The sequence below is a fragment of the Centroberyx affinis genome, unplaced genomic scaffold, assembly GCF_046629955.1.
Source record: "Centroberyx affinis isolate AG114_WGS23_722 - 3 ecotype Tasmania unplaced genomic scaffold, CSIRO-AGI_Caff_v1 ptg002702l_1, whole genome shotgun sequence".
NCBI classification, from domain to species: domain Eukaryota; kingdom Metazoa; phylum Chordata; class Actinopteri; order Beryciformes; family Berycidae; genus Centroberyx; species Centroberyx affinis.
The window spans coordinates 207,622-233,530 of NW_027280879.1; the positions used below are offsets into that span (position 1 = coordinate 207,622).

The 25,909-nt window shown below is 40.1% G+C and overlaps 1 protein-coding gene across 2 annotated transcripts; it reads left to right on the plus strand.

Moving 5' to 3' along the window:
• The first annotated feature begins 1,040 nt into the window (after positions 1-1,040).
• Positions 1,041-23,156, plus strand: rhbg (Rh family B glycoprotein). Of its 2 annotated transcripts, none has more exons than XM_071535402.1 (10): positions 1,041-1,433; positions 8,114-8,300; positions 9,080-9,230; positions 9,929-10,076; positions 11,438-11,604; positions 14,184-14,321; positions 14,913-15,046; positions 17,572-17,689; positions 19,165-19,224; positions 22,118-23,156. In XM_071535402.1, exons 1-10 carry the CDS (start codon positions 1,250-1,252, stop codon positions 22,196-22,198), a joined length of 1,368 nt encoding a protein of 455 aa, XP_071391503.1. In that variant the 5' UTR covers positions 1,041-1,249; the 3' UTR covers positions 22,199-23,156. The 2 variants fall into 2 exon arrangements, with proteins under 2 accessions (XP_071391503.1, XP_071391502.1); XM_071535401.1 differs by having other exon boundaries at positions 1,042-1,433; positions 17,572-17,693; positions 19,151-19,224.
• The last annotated feature ends 2,753 nt before the right edge of the window (positions 23,157-25,909 follow it).

Sequence of the window (25,909 nt, forward strand, 5' to 3'; positions counted from 1 at the left end):
TAATCTGTTGATTATTTTCTCAAGTAATCGATTAGTTGTTTGGTCTATAAAATGTCAGAAAATGGTGAAAAATGTCTATCAGTGTTTCCCAAAGCCCAAGATGACGTCCTCAAATTGTTTTGTCCACAACCCAAAGATATTCAGTTTACTGTCACATTTAAGAAGCTGGAATCAGAGAATTTTGATGTATTTTTCTTAAAAAATTACTCAAACCGATTAATTGATTATCAAAATAGATTATTTTCATAGTTGACAACTAATCGATTAATCGATTAATCGTTGCAGCTCTAGTTGGATTCCCCTGACTGTTTTGTTGTTTAGGTGTTTGAAATGTTCAGGTGATTCTGGCCTTGTAATCTGAATTACCTTTAAGACAACAAATGGTATTGTGTCATATTACTGTAAAGTGGTAGTCCTTGAGATTCTTTTTTCTTTAAATTTGTCTCCATGCTCAGCGCTCATTGCTGTGGTGTTTCTGCACTGCACTTCCCAGAGGTCACCTGTCAATCAAACAGTGTGGGTGGGACTGTGACACCTTTCCTTTGATTTTCTGTTGATGAAGTTTGAGTTTCTGTAAGCGGTGCTCTTTTCTATGTCTGTTGCAGCCATGGTGGCTATCACTGCTCATGCTAACTACCCAGTTCTTCTTCTTCTGTTTATTCCAAACAACCCGCTGTTGCTGCTGATGGAAACATAAAAAGCATCACTTCCTGTGCGCCAGAGGAGTTTTTCTGGGAAAGACCTACCAGACACTGGGTGTTTAGAACAGCAAATGGAAAAGCTTTCATGAACTGGATATAGGTTGAATCCCTACTGTGTTATATCAACTGGAGACAGAGAGTAGCAAAACAGACATACAATTACATGGGGAAAGTCACAGATTATTACTTTAAGGTGAGCCCAAACATTTCAGACCACCTTAAAAACTACAGTAGGAGAAGGGAGGGGCTAAGACTGGCCCTGCCTTATTTGTGGCAGAGGCAGGTCTGGTGGGCGTGAACCAGCAGGACAAAAACACAAAACAAGTAAGACCAACCCATGTGTCTGTCTGCTGGCTTCTCCCTCCACCTTCACACACACTGGCTCCCGTCTCTGCGCTGAAGACACCGCTGGGTGCGCGAGAGAGACTGTGCCTTACTCTCTGTGGAAACTAGCTGGATCTTTAATCCCTTTCATCCCCCGACCTAAGAACAGGCCACAGACCCCCCCCGCCCCCCCCCCCCAACTCTCCCTCCTCGCACCCAGAAACATGACGGACGCAGCGACCAACATGCGGCTGAAGCTGCCGCTGATCTGCATCATCCTGGAGGTCATCCTCATCATCCTCTTCGGCGCGCTGGTGCAGTACGACCACGGGACGGACGCCAGGAAGTGGCACGAGCATCTGAAGAACCACTCCGACTATGAGAACGACTTCTACTTCCGCTACCCAAGTGAGTGACCTGTGGATTTCTGGAAGGGATGGGGAAGAGAGGCGGGGGGGTCAGAGGTTACAGCTGGGGTCATGGGTGGAGATGCTTTGGCTCTGAACAGTAATAAGTGCCTGAATTTCTTTTTACCTGCCTATAATTAAGGGATGGGGATACTTTTAAAGAGTTGGGATGGGATTTGAGGATCAAAGATGCTGTTGGTACATCCTCTTGCCTTCATTTAATGAGAGGCTTTAGATTGAGGCTCCAAAAACTTTTCCCATCCTGAACATTGCTACATTAATGGGAATAGCACAGTGCTGCAACTACAGTATATTGCATTGTAAAGACATAGAAGCAAAGTGAAATTCATTTACTAATAATTTCACAAGTTATCTAACTTTAATGCCAAACAATTATATGTTTTTTTCCGATGAAAATGTATATATTTCTTTGGCACTGATGAATAATTTCATCTTAAATACAGAAACAGTTGCTATTGCTCTAATGATTCACTAACCCTAAAATCTTCTTCATCCTCTCTTACATGCTACCCTCAATGATTTTTTACATACTTGTAAGTATGCCGACCTTGCATGCTATCTCAGCTCCTTCACCATATCCAGGACATTTTGTTTTTGTTTTGTCAGACTGTCACTTTTCGATCCCTGCTAGTTAGTGTGGGAAATATTGCATCCTGTGTAACGGGACAAGAAGTTGCTGAGCAGCAGTACATAGCTTTCTTGTTTCCTAATTGGATGGGTGTTTGCGGTCCCATTCTTTGCGAGTGAACAGCTCATGGAGATGTCTTCCAGTCCACTGATGTCCCATAGAGGCTGATCCATTGATCTCTCTCATTATTCATTTCCTGATTGATGGTGTAGAAAAATCGTTTTTTCCCCTCAGGCTGGAGGTGAAATGCAGGCCGCTGATTATCAATCAGTAAATCGCTCATTTTTTGTTTTATAAAACCCCTTTTCTGTCCACCGTTTCACAAAATTGACACCTAATGTACACTTTGAAAATGAGTGAAAGTAAAAAAAATGGGTTGCTAATGAAGTTGTGGGTCAACTTAAAAGCTTTGCATACATAATAGTTCTGTTTTTGAAAGAGTAACTACTGAATTTAAGGTAACATTGAAATGAATTAGAATTTTAGGCGCTAAACAGAAAACATAAGTGTCAGACAGAAAAGTACAGAAAAGTACAGAGGCCATGAAACACTTTCTGTCTCGGTTATCATCCTGACAGTTGCAGGTGTATGTTTACCTTCAAATTTACATTTGCAGTTAGAGTACACTGACAGTTACAAATACACACCTGGGCTTACATTTCCATTCATCTCTATAAACCTCCGAGCCACTTCATCCGCCCACAGCTCCACCTTAACAAATCAATCTGAAGCAACATGGGTGAGAGGCAGCTGGTGGGCGTGTCTTAACAAGTCCAACGCTGTCAGAGTGTGTGACTGTCTGACTGCTGCACACCTCCAGGCCTGCAGGTCTACCTGTTACAACACACCTTCTCTCTCTCTCTCTCTCCCTCTCCCTCTCTCCCTCCCTCCCTCTCTCTCTCTCTCTTCCTCCCCCCCTCTCTCTCCCTCTCTCTCTCTTCCTCCCTCTCTCTTCCACCCCCTCTCTCTCCCTCCCTCTCTCTTCCTCCCCCTATCTCCCTCCCTCTCTCTCTCCCTCCCTCTCTCTTGCTCTCCTCCTCCCTCTCTCTCCCTCTCTCTCTCCCTCTCTTCCTCCCCCCTCTCTCTCTCCCTCTCTCTCTCTTCCTCCCTCTCTCTCTCTCTCTTTCTCTCTCTTCCTCCCTCTCTCTTCCTCCCTCTCTCTCTCTCTCTCTCTCTCTCTCTCTCTCCCTCTCTCTCTTTCCCTCTCTCTCATCCCCCCCCCCCTCTCTCTCTCTTTCTCTCTCTCCCTGCACTGCCTTGCAGGTGTCTGGGATGGCCTTGGGCAGAGAACAGGGACATGGGAATGTGGAGAGAGGAATACTCTCAGTCCAGCACTGTCTAAAGCTGCAATATACAACATTTTGCCTTCAGGCAGCTGGGCGTATTGTTAGCCCTGCCCTCCTCCTCATCAGTTGGACAGGTTCCCGCCCCAAGATTTGTCACTCTACTGCCTACCTTGAAACCGCTTCTAGCCTGAGGCTGAAGGAACCTGTAGGGTTTGACCGATATGGGTTTTTGAAGACTGATACCAATACCAGTATTTTTGAATTAAAGCTGCCAATAGCTGCTATTTTGTGCCGACATGCAACATTTTTAAACATGTTTAAATAAATTTTCATGGCAAAAATTAAAAAAAATTCAAGTGTACAGTGTTTCAATCAGAATTGTATTCTTGTCAGGTTGGAAAAGCCTCTGAAACAGCATTTATACCATCATGGGACACTACAACCCAGAATAGTTTCAATAAAAGGCCAGTATCAGCCTAACATATTGGCAAATGCAAGAGAGAGAGAGAGAGAGAAAGGAGTGGAAGAAAAATAATAGATGGGAGGGAAAATGTGAAAGAATCAGAATCGCCAAGCATGAAAAAGAATCTGTCTTTGATGACATTGATGCAGATAGATTGACAAGTCATAGCGTGTCACTGACATGCAAGGACAGCAGACCTGCAACCTGGTTGTGTGTGGCAGCCAGGTTATTTACAGTGAATATATTATACCCAATGATATGAGAGGTGAATAGTTCAGGGTTAGGAGAAAAACATCAAAGTCGGGTTCACATCAAGTCTCCAAACCTGACCTGATTTATTTGGATATTTGAATGAATGAGTCATTTGAATAAATTTAAATCCTTTAAATCCTTTAAATCCTTTAAAAATACTCCCAGAACTTGCTTTAATGACATGCGATCAGTTATTTTGCAAGAGTGGGTATCACTTTTTCAGATAGCAAATATCTCATTTTCAAATAAAACTCTTCAGATACAGTAGAGCTGTCAGCAGATTAGACAGCAAGGTGGACTAGTGGTTATGGAGGCCGTCCTTCAACCGGAAAAGACCCGAGTTCAAGCGAAAAGAGGTTAGATAAATAAGGGGCAGCAGCAGAGTGTAAAGGTCTATAAGATTTAATGGCTTCAGATAATCTTTAACCTGACACCTTCACCGTCGCGTGAGCTGGATGGAAGAGCACCTTCATGTTTCAGTGCCATGTGTGTACAAAACCTACAGCAGAGTGGTGGCGGCACGCATGTCCATTGTCCTTATCTGGGACAGGAGCTGGACAGAAGTCAATTAACAGGTGAAGAACAGTCCGCACACTGCAAGGCTCCCTTTAACTCCCTTTAACTCCCTTTAATTCTTTTAAAGGCGTACTGAGCAGGATTTCCCCCCTTGAAAGAGCATAAACTCATCCAAAAATGATCCTACTCAATCATTACTTATGGCCCATTGGTAGTGAGTGACAGTGTGTGTGTGTGTGTAGAGAGCCTGCTGCCTTCTGCTTGGATTTTCTTATTTCTGAATGTTTGGGACATTTCTGGGCGTCAACCTTTTGGCAGTGGGTGTGTCCGCCTGCGACCAAAACCACTGCTGAATTGTTTTATATCTAAATGCCTCGCAGGCTGCGGTAGTGGTCCGAACTCTAATACTGTACAGAGTAGGCTAAGCTATACTGTTGTTAGCGTAGCTTTGTTGTAGTAGCTAATATAGATAGTTAAGCTAAACCGGCAGCTGCCTGTCCAACAGAAAACAGGCTAACTCTTCATCTCCATCCTCTCCTTCAATACTCGCCAACGGATGAAAGCAAACCCCAGATTCACTCTCGTTTTGGAACGAGCCTTGTCTGCTGTTTTGCCTCGCTGTATTTCTTTATTTATTTTTTAACTTTTTTACTGTTTTGTGCTTTTCTGGCATCAGGGGTTGTGTGCGTCATGTCCCGTTGAGCTAGGGAGGAGAGGTGTTTACAAGCCAAAATCCTACTCAGTAAGCCTTCTTTTAATGGTCTTTTTGTGCTTGAAATGTTGAAATGTGCTCAAAACTCTTTTTTTGTGCTCGAAACATCACTTCTCTTCTCTGGTGCATTAAAATAATTAAAGGCAGTGTGCAAACTGTTCTTCACCTGTTAATTTACACAACCTACTCTGAGTACACATCTGCATAAGCTGCTCCATAAACAGACAAGTTCACCCTCCACACACCTATACAGTGCTGTAAAAACACAAATGCACGCTTGACTGGTTTTTCTAAAGCAGGATCATGTGCGGCTTGTGATTTAAGCATGTGCAGGTCATCTGAATGTATTGTCTGTACGTTCCCTTGAGATAAGGATGGTATGTCAACTGGAAATATGCCTCTTGTCTCCCTCTTGCGCAATACCTGAAGGCAAATACATATAGGACCCATAACTGAAAGGTCACAGGTTAGATCCCTACAGCAGCAGTGTGTCCTGTTCAAGAGTTCTTCAGTAAGACACTGCTAAGATTCATCTAAATGCCAAAAAAAGGTAAATGTAAATATAGGATTAGAAGCGATATCGGTTTATTGATATAAGGACGATATTGGCCTTTCAATAAAAATTGGGCATTGGCCAGTCATTATTGCCCATCGTTGATATGATGGAGGGGAGGATTTGATTTTACTCAATAGTTTTAGATTCAGTTTCAAAAACCACCTAAGAATTTCATTGGAGAGTTTTAGTGTCCCACGATGCTCTGAATGCTGTTTCAGAGAATTTTACACCCTGCAGAGAATAAAATCCTGGCGGGAAACACTAAAGACTTTAGATTTCAGCAGCTTCAATCCAAAAATATTCGTATCCACCTTCAAAAACCCATCAGTCGAATCCTAATACATGCATACAAGATTTACAATGGACACTTTTTAAACCGCATGTGCAACCTGCATGCATGATTGTGCAGAATACAGTTCAAGATGAGACTAATTGCACCCAGTAAACCCTGTCATTTCGGGTGTGTTGGCGTCCCTGCGGATGGCACCGTGAATCTGGGCCAAAATGCCAACGGGGACGCTGGCAACACCTCCACCGGTCATGCCAATTATCCGTCTCCATGGCGACAGCAGCCACGGCACAGTGGTATATTGTCTGGCGGTTCGGGCCAAACAAGGAGAGCTACAATGCAGTTCTAGCGGGTTGTGTGAACCGGGAGAGAGGGGAGGACAGAGTGAAGCACCGGGGTGTGAACTCAGAGAGTTGCATTGAGATCAGCATTTTTAAAAAAAGTGACACACACTCTTACAAAAGTATTGATGCCACATATGCCACTATTTAAAACAAATTAATGCTTTTTTTTTTTTTTTTTTTAAGTATAGTAGTCCTTATTTAATGAACTACCACTTCTATTCAACTATCACCACCATCTATATTTTAAAGAACTTCTTTTTTCAAAATTAATATAGAGCACTATATAGAATAAAACTGTAAAACTCCCATGTAACCGTGCTGTCCTGGGTTCAAATCCGGCTTGGGACCTTTGTCGCATCCCCCTTTCTCTCTCACCAAATATTTCCTATCTATCGCTACTGTCAACTTTCAAAAATGACCAAAAAATAATCTAAAAAAAACAAACAAAAAAAACAGTCTTGAGTCGCATAGTGTGTAGTGGTCTATCTGGGGCAGCTGAACCCGCAAAGTCCCCATTGACCACTGCTTATGTAACTGTGCTGATTCAGAAAGAATGGCTGTTTTGAATGACAAAGCCCTGAAGTGATAGAGTGGTTGGCGGTGATCACATGGTTTTTTTGTGGATGTTGATAGTCTTAGATGGTCTGAGTAAATATGAGATCGATGGGAAGCCACTTCATTCCTCACTGATGTACTATTGCCATACATCTACTTACCTTTTTATTGACAAAATACAAAGCAGAACTTTGGTAGTACCTTGGGTTGTGTATCTTCCTCCATGATGAAACCCCAAAATCAGTGATTCTCTGTTATCTGTTGCTCCGGTAGAGGAGACTGGAGAATTGTGTTTTTTTTTTCTCTCTCCATTCACTGCCATTGTATGGAGGAACAGTCTGAAAATCACATTTATAGCCCGTAATCAAACATGAACAAAGCAGATTCTGACAATATAGAAAAAACAAGTCTCTCACTTTTTTTTTGCCAATTTACAATTATTGGTAAACATACTATTTTCTTACTTTTGTACTAGTTTTCATACTAGTACAGTAGTTTCAGTGTTACACTTCTTTAAATCGAAAAGGTTAATAAACATAAAGAAAGCGATTCACCACAATTCAGTGACAGGACTAGTTTTTTTATATATATATTGTCAGAATCTGCTTTGTTGGCGTTCCTTTATGTGCTAAAAGTGTTTTTTTTCAGACTGTTCCTTCATACAATGGCAGTGAATGGAGAGAGATAAAAAACACAATTCTCCAATCTCCTCTACCGGAGCAACAGATAACAGAGAATCACTGATTTTTTGGGTTTTATCATGGAGGAAGAGACACAACCCAAGATACTACCAAAGTTCAACATCACTTCAACGTAAACCTACAAGTTGATGAACACAGATTCATTTGTTTCTCCTCTACCACATCTTCTGTGTTTCGGTCATGCACATGCGCCCTCCAACCTCCTGTGTCTTTCTCCATCCTTCCTCTCCACCAAATAAAACATATATTACGATGAATAGAAAAGGCCACAAACACCGAGCTCTGTCCCTCCGGGCTCAGGATCTCGTTCAGGTCTCAGCCTCATGTGTTTTTTTGTGTGTGTGTGTGTCGTTTCCAGGTTTCCAGGACGTGCACGTGATGATCTTCATCGGTTTCGGCTTCCTCATGACCTTCCTGCAGCGCTACGGGTTCAGCAGCGTGGGCTTCAACTTCCTGATCGCGGCCTTCGCCCTGCAGTGGGCCACGCTCATGCAGGGCTTCTTCCACGGCATGCACGGCGGCAAGATCCACATCGGGGTGGAGAGGTGCGTGCGTAACATGCATGTACGAATGCACACACATACACACACACACAGACACACACACACATATGTCATATACACAGATAAATATACTGAATATGCAAAATATGTACTCTTTTATTTCTCTTTTTCATTGTCCTCACTCCCCTCTCTAACACACATGCCAAAGCACGCATGAACACACCCTTAGGCATGTAGGAACACACACACACACACACACACACACACACACACACACACACACACACACACACACACACACATCACTTTCTCCCATTGTTCCTCTCTTGTAGCTCTTGCTATACAAAAACAGTTCAATAGGCCATACATCTCATACAGACAGAATTTCAATGTAAATGCAAAAAGGCGTACAATGATTCCATGCCATACTTGATTTTTCTCTACCACTATTTTCTTCTTTTTGTTTCTTCCTTTACTGTTCTTACAGTTCTCATTTATTCTATTTACTGTTGTTTTATTGCCGCTGTTTCGTCTTGTTTGATTTTTTTGCTGGTCTGTTAAGCTCTTTGTAAACCCTAACCCTAACCCATTTTCAGTAAGTGCTATATAAATAAAATTATTATTAAAGGTATTATTACTATATTCATTATTAATTATGTGAACTTAAATATGGAGTTTTATTCATGGCGATTTCATATCTTACAATTTGCCTCTAGTACTACAATCTGGTAATGTAACTGTCTTTTGCTGTTCCACTTACTGTCAGTTAACTTCCTCAAACGTTTGTAAATGCAGTTTCTCACTAATTCTGTCTTCTTCAGTATGATCAATGCTGACTTCTGCACCGGGTCTGTGCTGATCTCGTTTGGAGCGGTCCTGGGTAAAACCAGCCCGGTCCAGCTACTGGTCATGGCTTTATTTGAAGTCACCCTGTTCGCTGTCAATGAGTTCATCCTGCTGTCTGCTCTGGGGGTGAGTTACCGTAGTTTATATGAAGAGATCTATTCCAAAATGCTATTATCCATTTTGAAAATAAATATTGTAATAATTACCTGAAATAATAATCAACAAGTTTTCCTACTCTCTATCGCTGACTGATAACACAACAGTGATCCAAGCTATATCCAGTTGATGAAAGCTTTTCCATCGTCTGTTCTAAACACTCTGGTGTGTCTGGCAGCTCTTTCCTGGGAAAAATCCTCTGCTGTGCAGGAAGTGATGTGTTTTATTTTCTGGACTAAACAGAAGAAGAAGAACTGGGTAGTTAGCATGAGCAGCGATAGCCACCATAGCTGAACAGACAGAGAAAAGAGAAACTCAAACTGCATCAACAGAGAATCCAAGCTCCGCCCACACTGTTTGATTGACAGGTGATCTCTGGGAAGTGCAGTGCAAAAACACCACAGCAATGAGGCTGAGCAACAAAGATGGAAACCCTAACCCTAAAATGAGCTACTATCATTTTAAATGCACCATAATTTGTTTTAATGCTACGTCAACCATTTTTGCAGTTTCACTTTTTTGTTTTTTGGTTTGTATCTCATTTTGGAATAAAATTCCTCATGCACAATGTCATTTTTCTTAACCTATAGTTCTATGTACATTCCTCAACTCATCTCCTGGACTAGCACATGCACTTCAGGTTTTAAAACAAACTAACTCTCCTTTAGGCTAAGGATGCTGGCGGCTCCATGACCATCCACACGTTCGGAGCGTACTTCGGCCTGGTGGTGACCCGGGTTCTCTACCGGCCCAACCTGGACAAGAGCAAACACCGGAACAGCTCGGTCTACCACTCTGATCTGTTCGCTATGATCGGTAAGGATCCACAAGACCGGGGCTGGGAATCGTTGCATTGAGGTTTTTTTATACCAATTCTTTATCCAGGTGTAGAGCCTCTTTGAGACAGACGTTGGGGAGCATGATCCGGTCCTTCTGCCACATTAAGTATACGGATGTTAGACCTCCTCATTCGTCTCTCTATATCAAGGCATGTTTCTTGTAGACTTGTCACGGCAGATTCCAGTTTGCCCACAGTGGTTTGTAAAACCGTCACATCATCCGAACATGTAGATAGACCGCGTTCCATATCAGTCATGGTCGTTTTTCATGTTGTCCAGATCGGAACGAAGCACAGTAGTATTGTTAGAGAGCTCAAATTTTACCACTTGCATTTCGGATTTGACTTCATTAAATTCCTCTGCGAGTACAGACTTAAATTCTGATCGAATGAGTGTGGCGATGTCACTTTTCAGAGAAGAGAGAATCTCGGCCTTCCTGTTCGCCATATTAGCTTGCTCATCGGTATAAGTCTTGCTAGCGGCTCCTGTGTACTTGTACTTTCGTAATTTACTGGCCATTTACGTGAAGAAAAGTAGCTATAACTTGCACAAATAAACAATAACAAACAAACGACGTCAATCAGCAACTTTTTGCGAGAATATCGTGCCAATAATATAGTTTTTTGTGCGGATTTCAGCAGAGCTCACAAAAACACAGCCTACTAGCTTGCTCACTAGCGCCCCCGTTTTTTATACCAAGTCTGATACTTTCAAATTTGATACCTGTTCAGAAGTACTATTTTTTTGATATCTTTCTTTATCAAATGAAAGTACATTTCATTGTGCATAAGAGTTAATTATTTTCAATTTAACTCTTGTAAATGCCATCTGGCTTTCAAAATGGAATCAGTTTCCATGAGAAAAAAGAAAACTTGAGTTCTCATCTTGAGAGTACAGCATGAACTAATAGGCAGTGGTTTTTGATATGCATCCGTACTCAAGACCTATAGTCAAACAGATCTTTAAGCTTCAATATACAAGATTTTTATGTAAAAATACACCTGCATGTTTATGCTCTGTCAAATGAAATTCTGGTGCCGGTATCGACACTGGTGGAAATCTTTTCTGTAGGTAAGTAATGAATCGAAACTTAAGAGCAAAATCCAAACTGTCTCCTAAACAGCAGCAGAGAAAGCTGACTCACCAAAGTTAGACCTCCTCCTCTCTTGTCTCTTGGGTTTTGTTTTTTTGCAGTTTACTGATGTCACCACAGGATTTCTGGGTATTGAAGTCAAACAATTCAACTGTCATGAAGCCCAGCGCAGCTTTAATTTAACTTAATTTCTAGTGACAAGCCAATAGAGTGACATTCTGATGACCTGTTGTATCTCGGCTCAGGCACCATCTACCTGTGGATGTTCTGGCCCAGCTTTAACTCTGCCGTGACGGCCCACGGAGACGACCAGCACCGCACAGCCATGAACACCTACTACTCCCTGGCAGCCTGCACTCTGTCCACCTACGCCATGTCCGCCCTCACGGCCCACGACGGCAAGCTGGACATGGTGAGGAAACAGGAACCGACACTGAGACTGAGGTGTCCAGCCAGCACAGGGACACTTCAGCGTCTCCGCACTGCACATACTTAGTCCAGGGTTATCTTTAGTCCTAAGTAAAGCTAATTTACCCCTTTTTCACACTGCAGCAGTTAGCTCAACACTGACTTCTATGATTGTATTATTAATTATACAACAGGTAGTTCCAACTGAGTAATTTGATTGGACAGGAGGCATTCCATGAGTGCTGCTATTCAGTATAACAGCAGTGGGACGTTTTACTATACGTATCACTCCGCTTTACAGCTGTTAGAGCTGTTAGAGAATAGAAACACTTGGCAGTGGAATCCGGAGATGAACAAAAGACAAAAATCATAATTTGTTGTCTCAAATTACCAGCTTTGTTTATAGAACTGTTGTATAAAAGCAATATAACATACTGCTTAATCGTAGCTGGTCTTGCACTCAACTTGGAAACATGAATCAGCATGACTAGACATTTGTTGATTGAATTTATTGTCTTAAGTTCACTCAGTTAGCTTTTCTACATTAGAACAACTAACTAATGACCTTTGACCTAACTATTCAGTACTACTTCAGTCAACTCACAATTTTAAGGCAGCAAGGAAACTTATGTTTTTAAGTTGAACTGCCTTAATATTTTTTGCGGTGTGTTTCTATTATTAAGATTCACATTTCAGTCTCCACCATTCATTTAAAAAAAAAAGAAAGAATAAAAGTTAAATATCTTCAAAAGTATGAAGAGAACCAAAAGGTTGAGTACATATGCACATCTCCTGAAGAACCTGAACAGTTTAAAGTTGAAACTGAGTCTTCAGTAGTTAGAAGCCAAAGTTTTAGAGAGAATAATGAAGAGATTGTGGGAACAGAATGAGTGTTTTGGCTTTCACACAAAACCCACTGATTACTCATCAGGCATTCAGGTGACGCTCTGATCAAGTTGAGTGGGTGAAACGGTGGAAGGAACTCAAATTTCCTCAGTCACCACAGCAGCCAAATGAAAATGGTGCAAATAATTTGTTGTCATAAGACTCCATTCATGCTGGTCTGTTGTCACCGATTAAAGTCTTATTATCTTAACTCTGGGTTAGCCTTAGAAGCCTTGCCATAGAATATAGTAAAAAAGGCCTAGGCCAGGATTAAATCTGATAATGTATGTTCATTAATTTACATTATAAGCATTTATCTTACACTCTTATCCAGAGTGTCTTACAATGAAGTAGAAGATGCTTGAGCTCCTAGTTCACCAACATTACAAGCAACCAATATTAAGAAGTGTGAAGGGCAATACAGAGTCTGACAATGGATGTAATAAATATTCCTGTGACCCTAAAATGGTCATGGATGATAGAGAAATGTTGGTAAGGAAATAAGAGCCGAGGGCAAGAGGCAGAAAGGTTTTTATAACATCTCGACTTTGTCAGTACTGCAGATCTTGGGTTATCAGGGTTTAAAAATTGCTACGTAGTTTCTCACAAGATAAAGTTTCACGAATGTGTCACCTGTCCAAAAAAATCATGCTGGAGCAATGCACCTTTTCTACTGTAGCTGAGTCACATGGTATCTCATCAGGTGAGTGAAACGGTGTATTGTTTTTGTCATGTCGTTTGACAACTCAGCTGCTGACAGTGAATCATATGGGAATCAAGATGGGACATTCCTGCACTGATAGCAATCAAACAAAAGAGAATCATATGCAGTGCAAAGACTTGAGAAGGGAGTGGACATGCCATATAGCCTGTTGATAGTGAAGACAAGCTAATCGACTGACGGAATCAGTTAGTCTGTAAAGGGTTTGTGTGTCGGCATAGCAAATCAAATAATGCATTCCTACTTTGCTGCCACACCCCCACATAACATGAAAGAGGCAGTAACATGATGCAAAATTATTTATTGTTTGGAAAGTACCTGCTTGTCACATGAGAAAGTCTCATCTCCTTCTCATCTGTTATGCACATTTTTTTTAAGTTGCAACCTCTTCTGGTGTGCAGATCTGTTTGCCTCACTGTTTTGCAGGTTAGAGTTTTACTTTAGTTTCTCGAAGGTAGAGCTGCTCTGGAGGCAGAAATAATCTGACTGGTGTTGGTGGAGTTAAACCTCAGTGGGCGGAGCCAAAGAACCACCGTTTTTCAGAGCGCAAGTTAGCTAACTGGGAAACGTGAACTTTGAACTTTGAACTTAACTAGTTTACCTAGATAATTTAGTATGGCTGGATTACATTTTATCAGCTCGTAGAAAAAGCACTAGGCTTCATAATATTATCTTCCTCCTCTCTTACCTCTTGTCTTTTTCATTGGGCTTCAGTCTGATGTTACTTTGCCAGAAAAAGTGTTAGTGTGGCTCCGCCCACTGAGGTTTAACTCAAGCAGCAAGATTATTTCTGCCTCCAGAGCAGCTCTGCCTTGCATTGACTTTTCAATGACAGTTATTTGAAGTTGACAAGTGTTGACTGGTGCAATATCAGGGTGCCGTTCCACCGAAAGTCAGTGGACGTTAGTGAAGTGCCTAAAATGTAATGTAATAAAGATGTGCCATATTAAATCTTAATGTCCTTCTCCTCTCTTCAGGTCCACATCCAAAATGCCGCCCTGGCCGGTGGAGTTGCGGCGGGAACGGCCGGTGAAATGATGCTGACACCTTTCGGCTCCATGATCGTCGGCTTCCTGGCCGGCATCATCTCTGTCCTGGGCTTCAAGTATCTCTCGGTACGGACGACCTCGCATTTCATGTTTCATGTTTCAGTCTTGGGTGTAGAGTGTAGATAGCCTACTGTACACATGAGAGGCGGGGCTAATTGTAAAAAAGCAAAAGCAAACACACTACCAAGGTGGGTGCACACTCATCCCAATTGAGGATTCCTATCCAAACTAAGAATTTTCATCTAATCAGTGAAACAAATGCAGCATTTTTGTTAGCCTGTCACAATAGTTAGCCATGTCGACTCAGCTGTTTCTGCTGTCAACTAAATTTAAATGGGTAAAATGTAATAACGTTGTAATGCCAGCAGGCGTTAAGAGAAACTGGCAGCAACATACTTGGAAGGTCCATGTGTATTTATAGATTTGAGGTGTTTCAGAGTACAGATGTAGTCATATATTAATATTTCATTACGACTCTAATCCGACCCATAAACAACCTACATTTACTTGCCCAAATATTACGCACAGCTCAGTGGGTAGAGCATGGCGTTTGATTCCCACTGGGCCTAAAATGTTTCATGATACTGTAAGAAGCTTTGGATAAAAGTGTCCACCAAATGGCATCCTTTCTTCTTCTTCTCCTCCTCCTTCTTTTAGCCCATCCTGGAGGAAAAGCTGAAGATCCAAGACACCTGTGGGGTTCACAACCTGCACGGCATGCCTGGCATCCTGGGTGCCATCGTGGGGGCCGTTACTGCTGCCATAGCAACCACGGATGTCTATGGAGATGGGTGAGCGTTTTACCGATGCTATCGTAACCAACAAAAGCTTGCAACGTCAGACTTTGTTCATGTTGTTCCTCTCCAGTGATGCATCATTAAGCTTATTAACCTAATATACTAATTGATCAGATTGACTTCTGTGTGTTCCTGTGCTCCGGTATCAATATCATACACACAGTGGTGGGAAAAGTACTCAAATCCTTCACTCAAGTAAAAGTAGCAATACCATAATGGAAAAATACTTCATTAAAAGTAGAAATTCTACATTCAAAAGTTTACTTATGTAAAAGTATAGAAGTATTAGCAGTAAAATGTACTGAAGTATCCAAAGTAAAAGTCCTCATTCTTTCACAGAGTTAAATTATTGAAGCATTAACCTGTCAGAAGTATTTTAATGTTGTCGGTCTAACTGCTCCAGATACTGTTGGGGAGTTTAAACTCTAACAATGCAACATGTTTTATGAGCTTATCGTATGTTTTGCATTTAAAACCTTATTCTGCAAAGTAACTAGTAACTCCAGCCGTCAGATAAATGAAGTGGAGGAAAAAGTACAAGTACAGTACTTGAGTAAATGTACTTTCCACCTCTGCATAGCACAACATCAGAAGGGTGTGGCTGTACTGGGCAGCTCCAGGTTAACTGTATGAATGTGAAAGCAGAGCATTGTTGAAAAATGCATGCATGCTCAGCAAAACTTTCCTGGATAGATAAAAGGATAACTGTTTCAATAAAAAATCAATAAAAAACATGGCAAAACCTCTGTTATTCAGAGCTAGATTACCCTGCAGCAAGTTTACTGTGGGATAATTAAGTCGCTTTGGCAACCTTCAGCTTGACTGATTTCATCTAAGAAACAAAACAATCACAGTGGTTTATCCTGAATTTCCACATTTTCCCATAGGCAGCTTGACTGCGATAATCTCTGTATGGGTTTGACTGCAGTAGAGTTTGGCTGCAGATGGCATCACTGTGACTACAATGACAGATCAGCTTTCACCATGCTGGCAGCAGAACACAAGCTCACAGCAGCAGCGCTATTCTCACATTCCTCATTCAGAGCAAGACTGCGAAACACAGTAAAACTATATCATGATAACCAGAATTAATTCACGCCCTATTTTGAGAAGTTCTTAAGTAGGAAAATTTAAGAAATCCGTAAGAAATGAGACCGTGACTAAGAAAATATTGAGGAAATGCACTTAAGAGCCTTCTTAAGAACTTCCTAAAATTTCCTCTTATGGCATTTCTTAAGATCTATCTTAAGAACACTTTGGTGAATCCGGCCCCAGGGCATTAATGTATCACCTGCCCAGGGACCTGCAGATGAAATTTAGCTTTCTAGCTAATTCTGGGACAGTTACTAACTGTCCATTGTCCCTGTGAAATAAATAAAATAAATAAATAAATAAATAATAGAACCTTTATATGAAGAGGCTTTTCTATAAAAATAAGTTTTTACTAGGGATTTAAAAGAATATACTGATTCCATTAACCTGAGCTCCTTACTGTATAGACTGATATGTTCTTTTTACTGTGTGTCTTGTGCTGTACTGTCTCCTGGTACTGAACTTGTCTCTATACTGTGTGTCAATATATATTTGTGTTGCGCAATTAGTTAAGACATAAATCAATAAGTCAGTGTCACCAAGACAAATCCCTGTTATTCATGTGAATTAAAGGAAATTTCAAATGAAGTTCATTTTGTTTTATATTGTCGATTGTACCATGAAGAACAGAATTGGTTTGTTTAATAAGATCAACAGAGAAGATCTTGATTATTTATAGATGGAAGACCCAGAAATCAAGAAGAAATTGTGCAAGGTGGAAACATTTGCTTTTGTGTATTATTTAGATCAGTGATTCTCAACCATTTTCATATCAAGGACCCCTAATCGACTTTACATCAGAGCAACGGACCCCCATTTGATGAGATTTTGTCTCTCGGACCCAAATCTGAGAATATTTTTATTGTTAGATATGATTTTGTCCAGAATTCCATGACTATCACTATTGTAGGTAGAGAGATAACAGTGAAAATATGATCAAAATAGTCATTCTTCTACATTCTCTAATTGCATTAAGCTCTTGTAAATTAAATAGTGTTGAAGTTAAACAGTTCATCAATTTGCTGGGGACCCCCTGGAACCCCCTAAAGGACCCCTATTGAGAAACACTGATTTAGATGAAGCATCGACACTCAGAAAACATACAGTATATTGTATAAGTAGTTGCTTGTTGTGAATTATATTAGTTTGTGCTATTATGCTGAGTGACCTGGAAGTCTGTGTCTTATATGTTGTAATTGTGTGTCATGTGATCCCATCTGGGAAGGGCCGTTTAGATGGTATGACACACAAAAAAAAAAAAAATCATTCATTCATTCATATTGCGTTTTCCCAGTAAAGTTATTCTGATTATGATGAGAAACGTAAGCCATATGAATGATCTAACAGTGCTAAACCTGGGCTGACTTGTGTGTCGTCTCTCTCTCTGTGTGTGTGTGTGTGTGTGTGTGTGTGTGTGTGTGTGTCAGGATGGCGGATGTGTTCCCCGACGTGGCGAGCGGAGAGGTGGAGGCGTCGTTCCAGGGCGTCCGGCAGGCCATCTCCCTGGCCGTCACGCTGGGCATCGCCCTGCTGGGAGGCCTCATCGTCGGTAGGTACAGAGCGGCCGGGAGAGCGGCGGCGGCTGAGACTCAAATCTGACGTTTTCCTCGTTGTATTTGATGATAGAGGAGAGAGCGTCTTAAAAAGGACGAGGGACGATGTGTTTATCTCACGATACGATTCAATACGCAATATGTGGTTCACGATTCGATACAACCACGATATGATGTAATAGATAAAAGTTGAGTGGGTAACACTTTACAATAAGGGTCACTAAGTTAAGGGTTAGTTAATGCTTAATAAGCATTAACTAACCCTTAATTAACAGTTAACTAATGTGTCTGCTAATCATTTACTAATGGTGTTCATGTTAACTAAGGTATTAATTTATACATTATTTAATAGTCATCTTTATAAACTATTAAATAATGTATAAATTAATACCTTAGTTAACATGAACACCATTAGTAAATTACACATTAGTTAACTGTTAATTATTGCTTATTAAGCATTAACTAACCCTTATTAAGCATTAACTAACCCTTAACTTAGTGACCCTTATTGTAAAGTGTTACCGTTGAGTGACAGAAAAGTATAACTGTGCAAAATTATTTTTATTTAATTATGTTTATTTCTGAGCCACACATATTTCTGGCGATGCCATTGGCTGCTAGAATGTAAACAACAATTTAAAAATGTCATTACAAAGTGTAAATAATATAATTTAGATGGAGAGCTTGTGAAATTGTGATGGGCAAGCCGTCTCATTTCTGATTACTGATTATAAAATGGAGCTAAAATCACGATTCATTTTTCTGACCCACGATACGCGTTGTCACATTACTGTATTGCAATATATTGAGTTTTGATATATCGTCAGGGTGTGTCGTCCCAAGCTGGACACAGGGAAGTGTTCAAAATGACACTTTCAAACACCAGCCTGCAGGGAAAATGTTGTATTTTGCAACCACAATGAGTGTTTTCCTTTGTTTTCCCTTTGTAAGTTATCAGTACGTCCGATATAAGACCAGTATCCCTGCATTCCACCAAAGTTTCGACCGATATGGATTTTTAAAGGCCAATACTGATATTTTTGGATTGTAGCTGCCGATAGCCGATATTTTGTGCTGTTAATTAAAATGTTTAAATTTAATCATTGTTTCCCCCAGAATTTTCTTCTTGTCAGGGTGGAAAAGCTCTGAAACAGCATTTAGACCACCATGGGACACTAAAACTCTCCACTGAAATCCAGGATAATGACATTTTTAGGAGGGCTGGCAGCTGCTTAAGGCAGGGAGAGACAGGTTTCACTGCAGGTTTTACAGACTGACGCCCTGAAGCTGGTTGTTAAAATCAGATCCTCCCCTTCAGCATATCAATGGGGGACGATACTCAGAGGCTGATATCAGATTTTTATTAAAAGGCCAATATCGGCCTGAGATATCGGTCTAACCCGAATTTATTGTAGCTGACATTTAAAGTGATGGAGACTCTCTCTTCTGTTAGGTTTCATTTTGAAGCTGCCCATCTTCGGAGCTCCTCCTGACACCATCTGCTTCGAGGACAGCATCTACTGGGAGGTGAGTTTCACCACTTCATTTATCGCTTTGGTGACACTTTGCTTTACGGTGGCCGTATTCCAGGAAACTAACTTCACGATGCACAATAACACAGTGTTAGTGCCATCATTACAAACGCATGTTGCGTGGCCGAGCTTTGTTCAAACCAATACAACTTTATTTGGAATTTTAGTCAAGATCTCAAGGTTTCCAAAGACACCAAACATGTCCAAACATGCTGAATTACAGGGAAATGTGAATAAAATGATGCACAAACATCTAGATTTTCTTCCATTTGTTGTAATGGTGCAGAAATAAAAATGTTGTTTTGGATTTGAATATTTCACTCAGTATCAGCAGCTACAGCTTCAATGAAGCGTTGGGCTTTTTTTTTTACGCTACTTAAGGGGAATATCAGGGTGCAAGGGGTTAAAAAATGCATTTGTATTGTGTTTTGCTTTATGCTTTAAATTATGCTTTAAAGCACGTGTTTCTAGATAATAAGACTTTATCGGTGACAGCAGACCACATCACATGTTCTGATAAACATTAGATGAAAGCATGACTGGAGTCTTATGACAACAAATTATTTGCACCATTTTCATTTGGCTGCTGTGGTGACTGAGGAAATTTAAGTTCCTTCCACCTTTTACCCACTCAACTTGATCAGACCGTCACCTGAATGCTGATGAGTAATCAGGGGTTTGTGTGAAAGCCAAAACACTCATTCTGTTCCCACGATCTCTTCATTATTCTCTCTAAAACTTTGGATTCTAACTACTGAAGACTCAGTTTCAACTTTAAAGTGTTCAGGTTCTTCAGGAGATGTGCAGATGTACTCAACCTTTTGGTTCTCTTCTTACTTTTGAAGATATTGAACTTTTATTCTTTCTTTTTTTGAAATGAATGGTGGAGACTGAAATGTGAATCTTAATAATAGAAACACACTGCAAAAAATATTTAGGCATTCAACTTAAAAACATAAGTTTCCTTGCTGCCTTAAAATTGTGAGTTGACTGAAGTAGTACTGAATAGTTAGGTCAAAGATCATTAGTTAGTTTGTTCTAATGTGGAAAAGCTAACTGAGTGAACTTAAGACAATAAGTTCATTCTAGTCATGCTGATTCGTGTTTCCAAGTTGAATGCATTAATTGATAAACTGAAATCCAGTGTTATTTTTTTTCCACAAGGTTTGCTAGGTTTAATACACAGTTCAGCATATAGTATGCAGCTGTATACACTTAATGGTGGATTGTACTTGCCATGTGCATCAGAGAGTAATTTAGCTCATTGTGAATTCCCAGATACATAGATAAGATAGATGCTAGATTTTATCATGGTTTTTTTATTTTATTTTATTTATATTTTAATCAGGAAATTGACCTATGATTCACCAAATATATATACATAACAAGTCTCTATCCTGTAACTTCATTCAAACCAAAAGAAGGAAGAGTTTCTGGAGAGTTAACCGAATGCAATGCATACCTGGGAAGTCTGCTAATAAACTAACAGTGTTGAGTTTAGTGAATGCTTTATAACGTGTTCTTTCAACTCATGATTTTAAGTCATGAAGCTCATAACTAGCACTTTTAAGTTGAAACTGACAAACACATCTATATACATTGTGTTAATGGTGGATAAAGATGAGTTGATTTCACTAAATTTCATCTACGAGTTTTTACAGTGCACTTTTAAAAGGCTGACTCTAATTCTGCACCGTTCAACTTTTGCACCGTTCAAGCTGAAGTAAACTCACTTCCACCACACTGTTTCTCAGGAAATAGTCTTTCCTAGTGCAGAACAAGGGTTTAACCCAGATGGTCGATTCAAGACTAAAAGTCTCTGATTAACCAAACGGCCACAAGATGGCGGCCTCGCACCAACAACCAGCTGTCACTGTCTGTGCGCTGTCAGACCGCCAGGTGGAGCTGAAACCTGATGTAATCCACCAGGTGCTTAATACAGCAAACCCCCTGGATGACGTCAGGCGTTTTCACTCCTGACTGACATCATTTAGCTTCCCCAGGCAGTCCCACAATGCAATGTGCAGCATGTCTGCAAATGACAGAGAAAGGCTTTTTTTTTTGTTATTTTATTTTATGTTTTTTTTATGAATGTAATATCATGTGTACTTTTCTGGAATGATTTTCAGAATTATGCCTCTGTTTTTCTGGCTTTATAGATAATTATACTAAAAGCGACATATTTTGTTATTTTTATCAATCAATCAATCAATATAGAATATGCTGTTGAATTTGCCATGAATTTCTATAGGCTATATAGTATTTAAATCTTTTGTTCATAAATGCAAATATACTTAATCTCAAACCAAATTGAACATATTTTTAAGACTAATTATTTGATAAAAGCACTTATAAATCACTTGAACAAATATTTCATAATCCCTAGAAATAATTGTATTTTCTCCCTTTTTTGCTGTTACTCCTTTTTTATTATTATAAAGGCTATTTGATCTTTTCTCTATCTTCTTCTTACATAAATATATGAAGCTATTTGATGTTGTTATGATGAATTCAATTTATTATTGACGGTATTTGAATGTTTCGTGGGTTTTCCCTCCTTAGCTCCAGTTTAATCTCTATACATTTTATCTTTCAATAAGGATCTGACAGGGGAAAAATGCACTGTTTCAGAAAGGTGGAAAGGCCTGGAAGATGTTGACATTTGGACGCTTTGCACCATGGGAAAATTAATGACATAAAAGCAGGAGGCAGACACCTTTACGCACCTGAGAAAGAAACACTAAGGATGCATTTAGTGAGGAAAATGGAAGGATGGTTTTACTCCAGATTGAGGTCATAACTCTAGAAATTCATCAATTCTCTCTCTCTCTCTCTCTCTCTCTCTCTCTCTCTCTCTCTCTCTCTCTCTCTCTCTCTCTCCCTCTCAGGTGCCTGGAGATGAGGAGGCTCATGAGGACCAGTTGACCACTGTTGTGAGGACAGAGGAGGCTGAGAAGCTCAACAGTTAGACACACAAAACACACACACACACACACAAAACACACACACACACACACACACACACACACACACACACACACACATACACACACACACACACACACACAGAGGTTTTCATATCCCAGCACTTGAGATTTATCCCCTGTAGATTGTAAAATTAAAGGTTTATCCCTCATGTTGACAATCACCAACATGCTGTAAAATCTCCCTATCACTTATATGGGGGCATTGACAGGTTGGTATACTACCTATTGGCCACTAGAGGCCGCTGTGCAGCTACACTACACTGTGCTGCAGGCCTGTGAACACAGTGAAGAGGCTGCACTGGGAAATGACGTGTCTATTTGGTGAGAAAATGCTGTCTAATTTCCCCCCATCCCAAGCCAAGACATATTTACTGAATTTAATTTCAACAGCTTGGAAAAACCAAAGACAAACAGATTCCCCCTGTAGCCAGAAACTTGCATTCAATAAAACAGAATAAATGAGTCTTGAGAAATTGAGAATCAAATATGGTTACTTTTTTTTTTTTTTATAGCAAACCAGTTCTTTTCTTTTCTTTTTTAAAAAAAATAAAAGTATTCCATGAGAAAGAATGCAGAAGTATAATGATGTTTTTTTTTTTTTATTATGTATGCCGTTTCTCCTGATATTTTAGGGTTGGGGTTTTCTGTGACTTTGTTTTTCATATTAGACTGTATGTGATTAGTTAGAATACAAATGTTATCGTTGTACATTTACATGCAGTGCAGACCTTTAGACAAGATTCACTGTGGTTCCATGGACTGTTTGTTTCAGATTGGCCTGTAATTTTATTTTGCTGTAGATATGGAAAAAAAAAAGAAAGAGGGAGAGGCCTCAGCTTCTACATTCACTGTCAGAGAGGAGAAAATTCGCTGTGAATTCAAAGTATTTTGCAGACATGCAATATTGGTTTATTTTGGCAAAATAAATCCTTCAATTGTGTACTGTTGCATTTATCATTTTTCAATCTTTAAGCTTTATTGTAGCCTTTATATTGTATATATTCAGTGTAGTAGTGGAAAATGAAAAGGTGGAATAAAATCTATAATTTCCAGTCAGTGATGATTGTAAGGCAAATCACCATCAATATAGACAGCAATTATATTTTAAGAAAACATTCATTTATGTGTTTTTCCTTAAAAGGCCCTATATCTTCATATAACTTAGATCAGGTTGATACTGCTTGCTATGATGTGTATGAATTTATGTTATAAAGATTTATGTCTAAAAACGTGCGTGAGAGGCGACTGGCAATGCAATCAAGTCGCTGCTTGTTATGATGAAGGCCAGTCATCTTTAATCCCTTCTTTCTTGAATACTTAATGACTGTATTGCAATCACTGTGGAAGGGGTTAATGCCTCCAATCCAGATGGGGTTTTTCTCTCACCGCGTAATTAACACAGTTTCACTTTCGGGGATCAAACAGCCGAAGAAAGCGGGTGTCCTTGTTAGATATGGTCTCCTCGGGGCCTGGGGTATGGGGGGTGATTAATGCCAGAGAGGAGGAGGAGAAGCAGGAGAAGCATTTCGAGTGGATTTAACAGGAAATACACTTCCACCGACGTGCTCGCTGTGTCTCGTGTTGGTAAGACTAAGATTTTCCTTAAATGTGAGATAACATCATGACACAGCAACGTTCAGTAAGTGTGTGGATAACCAACACCTCCATCAAAGAAACGTGAAGTTGCTAACAAGCAGTATTGCTATGAAGTTAAGTTGTTCCTTCACTAACCTCTTTTTCAAAATAAACACAATTTGTTAACTTGAACTCATCTCCTGTAGTGCGCCATCTTGTGTAATTGTAGCATATTTATCCTCTTTAATTTGTTTCTTCTCTTTAGTCACCAGCTACAGATTTTATGGTCAATAAATTTCATATCCAAATTAATCCAGCCTGCATTTGTCAATAAAATGTCAATAGTCCTATATTCGCACAGGACTAGTATTACGTGGGGAACTCATATAATCAATAAACACATTCGCACAGGATAATGGAATTTGCTAAAATCACCGGTGCCCCAGATACAATTGCATAAAATCAAGATTTAACAATTTGTCCTTCCTGATTTAGCAAAATTTAAAGTGAAATTTGAAGTGTGCTAATATGGGTAATTTGCACTGGAACTGTTTCCTTTACAAATTACAGACATATCAGGTTTGTGCATGATTAAATCACTGCTGATCACCACAATTATTACAAATCAATGGACGTCTCCAGGTAATATTAGTCCCATGTATATAGAGCTAATGATGATCAATAACTTTGCTAGTCACTTTAAACCCAATCACACCTATCCAGCATAACAGTTTCTGCAATTGCCTAATGTAGTTTGTATTTGCTGTCGTCTTTTTTAATGTTTTTTTTTAATTATTTTACTTTTCCCTCTTTAGCAAGCTAGTAGCAATCATTCCAAGATTCTTTTCCTGCTTCTCCTGCTTCTCTGTGGCATTAATCACCCCCCATACCCCGGGCCCCTCGCTGGCTGCAGGGGCCTCGCCTGATTCTCCCCCTCGGTTTGGTGACGGTGCCTCGGCGGTGAACAGGCGCCACAGTCTTTTCCCAGGAAAGAGAAGACAGGTGGACAGCTGTTTACTGAATAGGCGCTTATACTGAAGAGCTTAATTGAGCTTCATAGGGCTAATTAAAATGCAGAAAAAATAATAATGATTATGATTATGGTAATTATTCTATTGTCTTCTATGTCTTCCAGAAACGTGCTTGTTTGGCATCATACCTGCAGTTGTTTAAGCATGTTGGAAAATTTGACACAGAGGTATAGAGCCTGATATGAAAAATGATTTTATTTATTTATTTATTTTTTAGTCTGTACTACCAGTGTCTTCCACAGCTATCATCATATTAAACAACATCATCATGTTAATTATTTTAATTTCTATCGTTTAAGACGTATTCCATAGTGAGCTGGTATAATTATAATAAGTGCATAATAACAACTGATTGCAGGCTGCACAGCAAACTGAGTTTTGAGTTGACCTATATTATGATTTGAAATAGGCCTTTTAGTCCCACTGTATATTGTAGAGCGCAAAACAGAATTTGTTGCCTCCAGTATCTTGCTCCTGATGCTGTGGGCTAGCCTAACTTTGACTACTCAAATAACTTCTAAAATAAATCCTTCACAGTCAGATAAAAACAGGAAAAACGAACAAATCCTGTCAACTCATTCGGCTGGAATTATACATCACCTTAACAATAGCCTCCCTCTTTCCTCCAGTGGAGTATCACTCGCTTTCTAGTGAATCCAAGAGGCCGCATCACACTTTTGAGCCGTCACATTATAGTTTGCGTGTTCCACATCGGCCCATGAGCAAGGCACGGCATGGGAATGGTGCCGCTCAGCGCCTCGGGCTACATGGAAGTGAACAGGCTTGGTCTTATAGCAGATGCAGCCTCCTGTGGCTCAGCCTCCAACTCATGTGTGATTGTCCTTAACACTACTCCAGAGAGGAACATAATGGGTTAATAGGCTCCCCCAGGACTTCATGGTCCCCTGTGGGAGAACTGAGCCTGCAGCCCTGTGCAAGCCATAATGGGCCGAGACTAAAGCCACTGTGTGGATTTGACGTTTTGATAGAATCTTTAAACTGATAATAACAACTACATGTTTGATTGAAGAAAGATATTTGGATTTTGTGTCAACCTGAGCTTTGGCTGGCTGCAGTAGCATGTCTT

What these genes read in the sequence shown, in the direction of transcription:
- rhbg (XM_071535401.1), top strand. Translation starts at nt 1,250, where the DNA reads ATGACGGACGCAGCGACCAACATGCGGCTGAAGCTGCCGCTGATCTGC. An exon ending in CTTCTACTTCCGCTACCCAA is followed by an intron (nt 1,434 to 8,113) that starts GTGAGTGACCTG and finishes TGTCGTTTCCAG; the next exon opens with GTTTCCAGGACGTGCACGTG. An exon ending in GCTGGGAGGCCTCATCGTCG is followed by an intron (nt 17,694 to 19,150) that starts GTAGGTACAGAG and finishes CTCTTCTGTTAG; the next exon opens with GTTTCATTTTGAAGCTGCCC.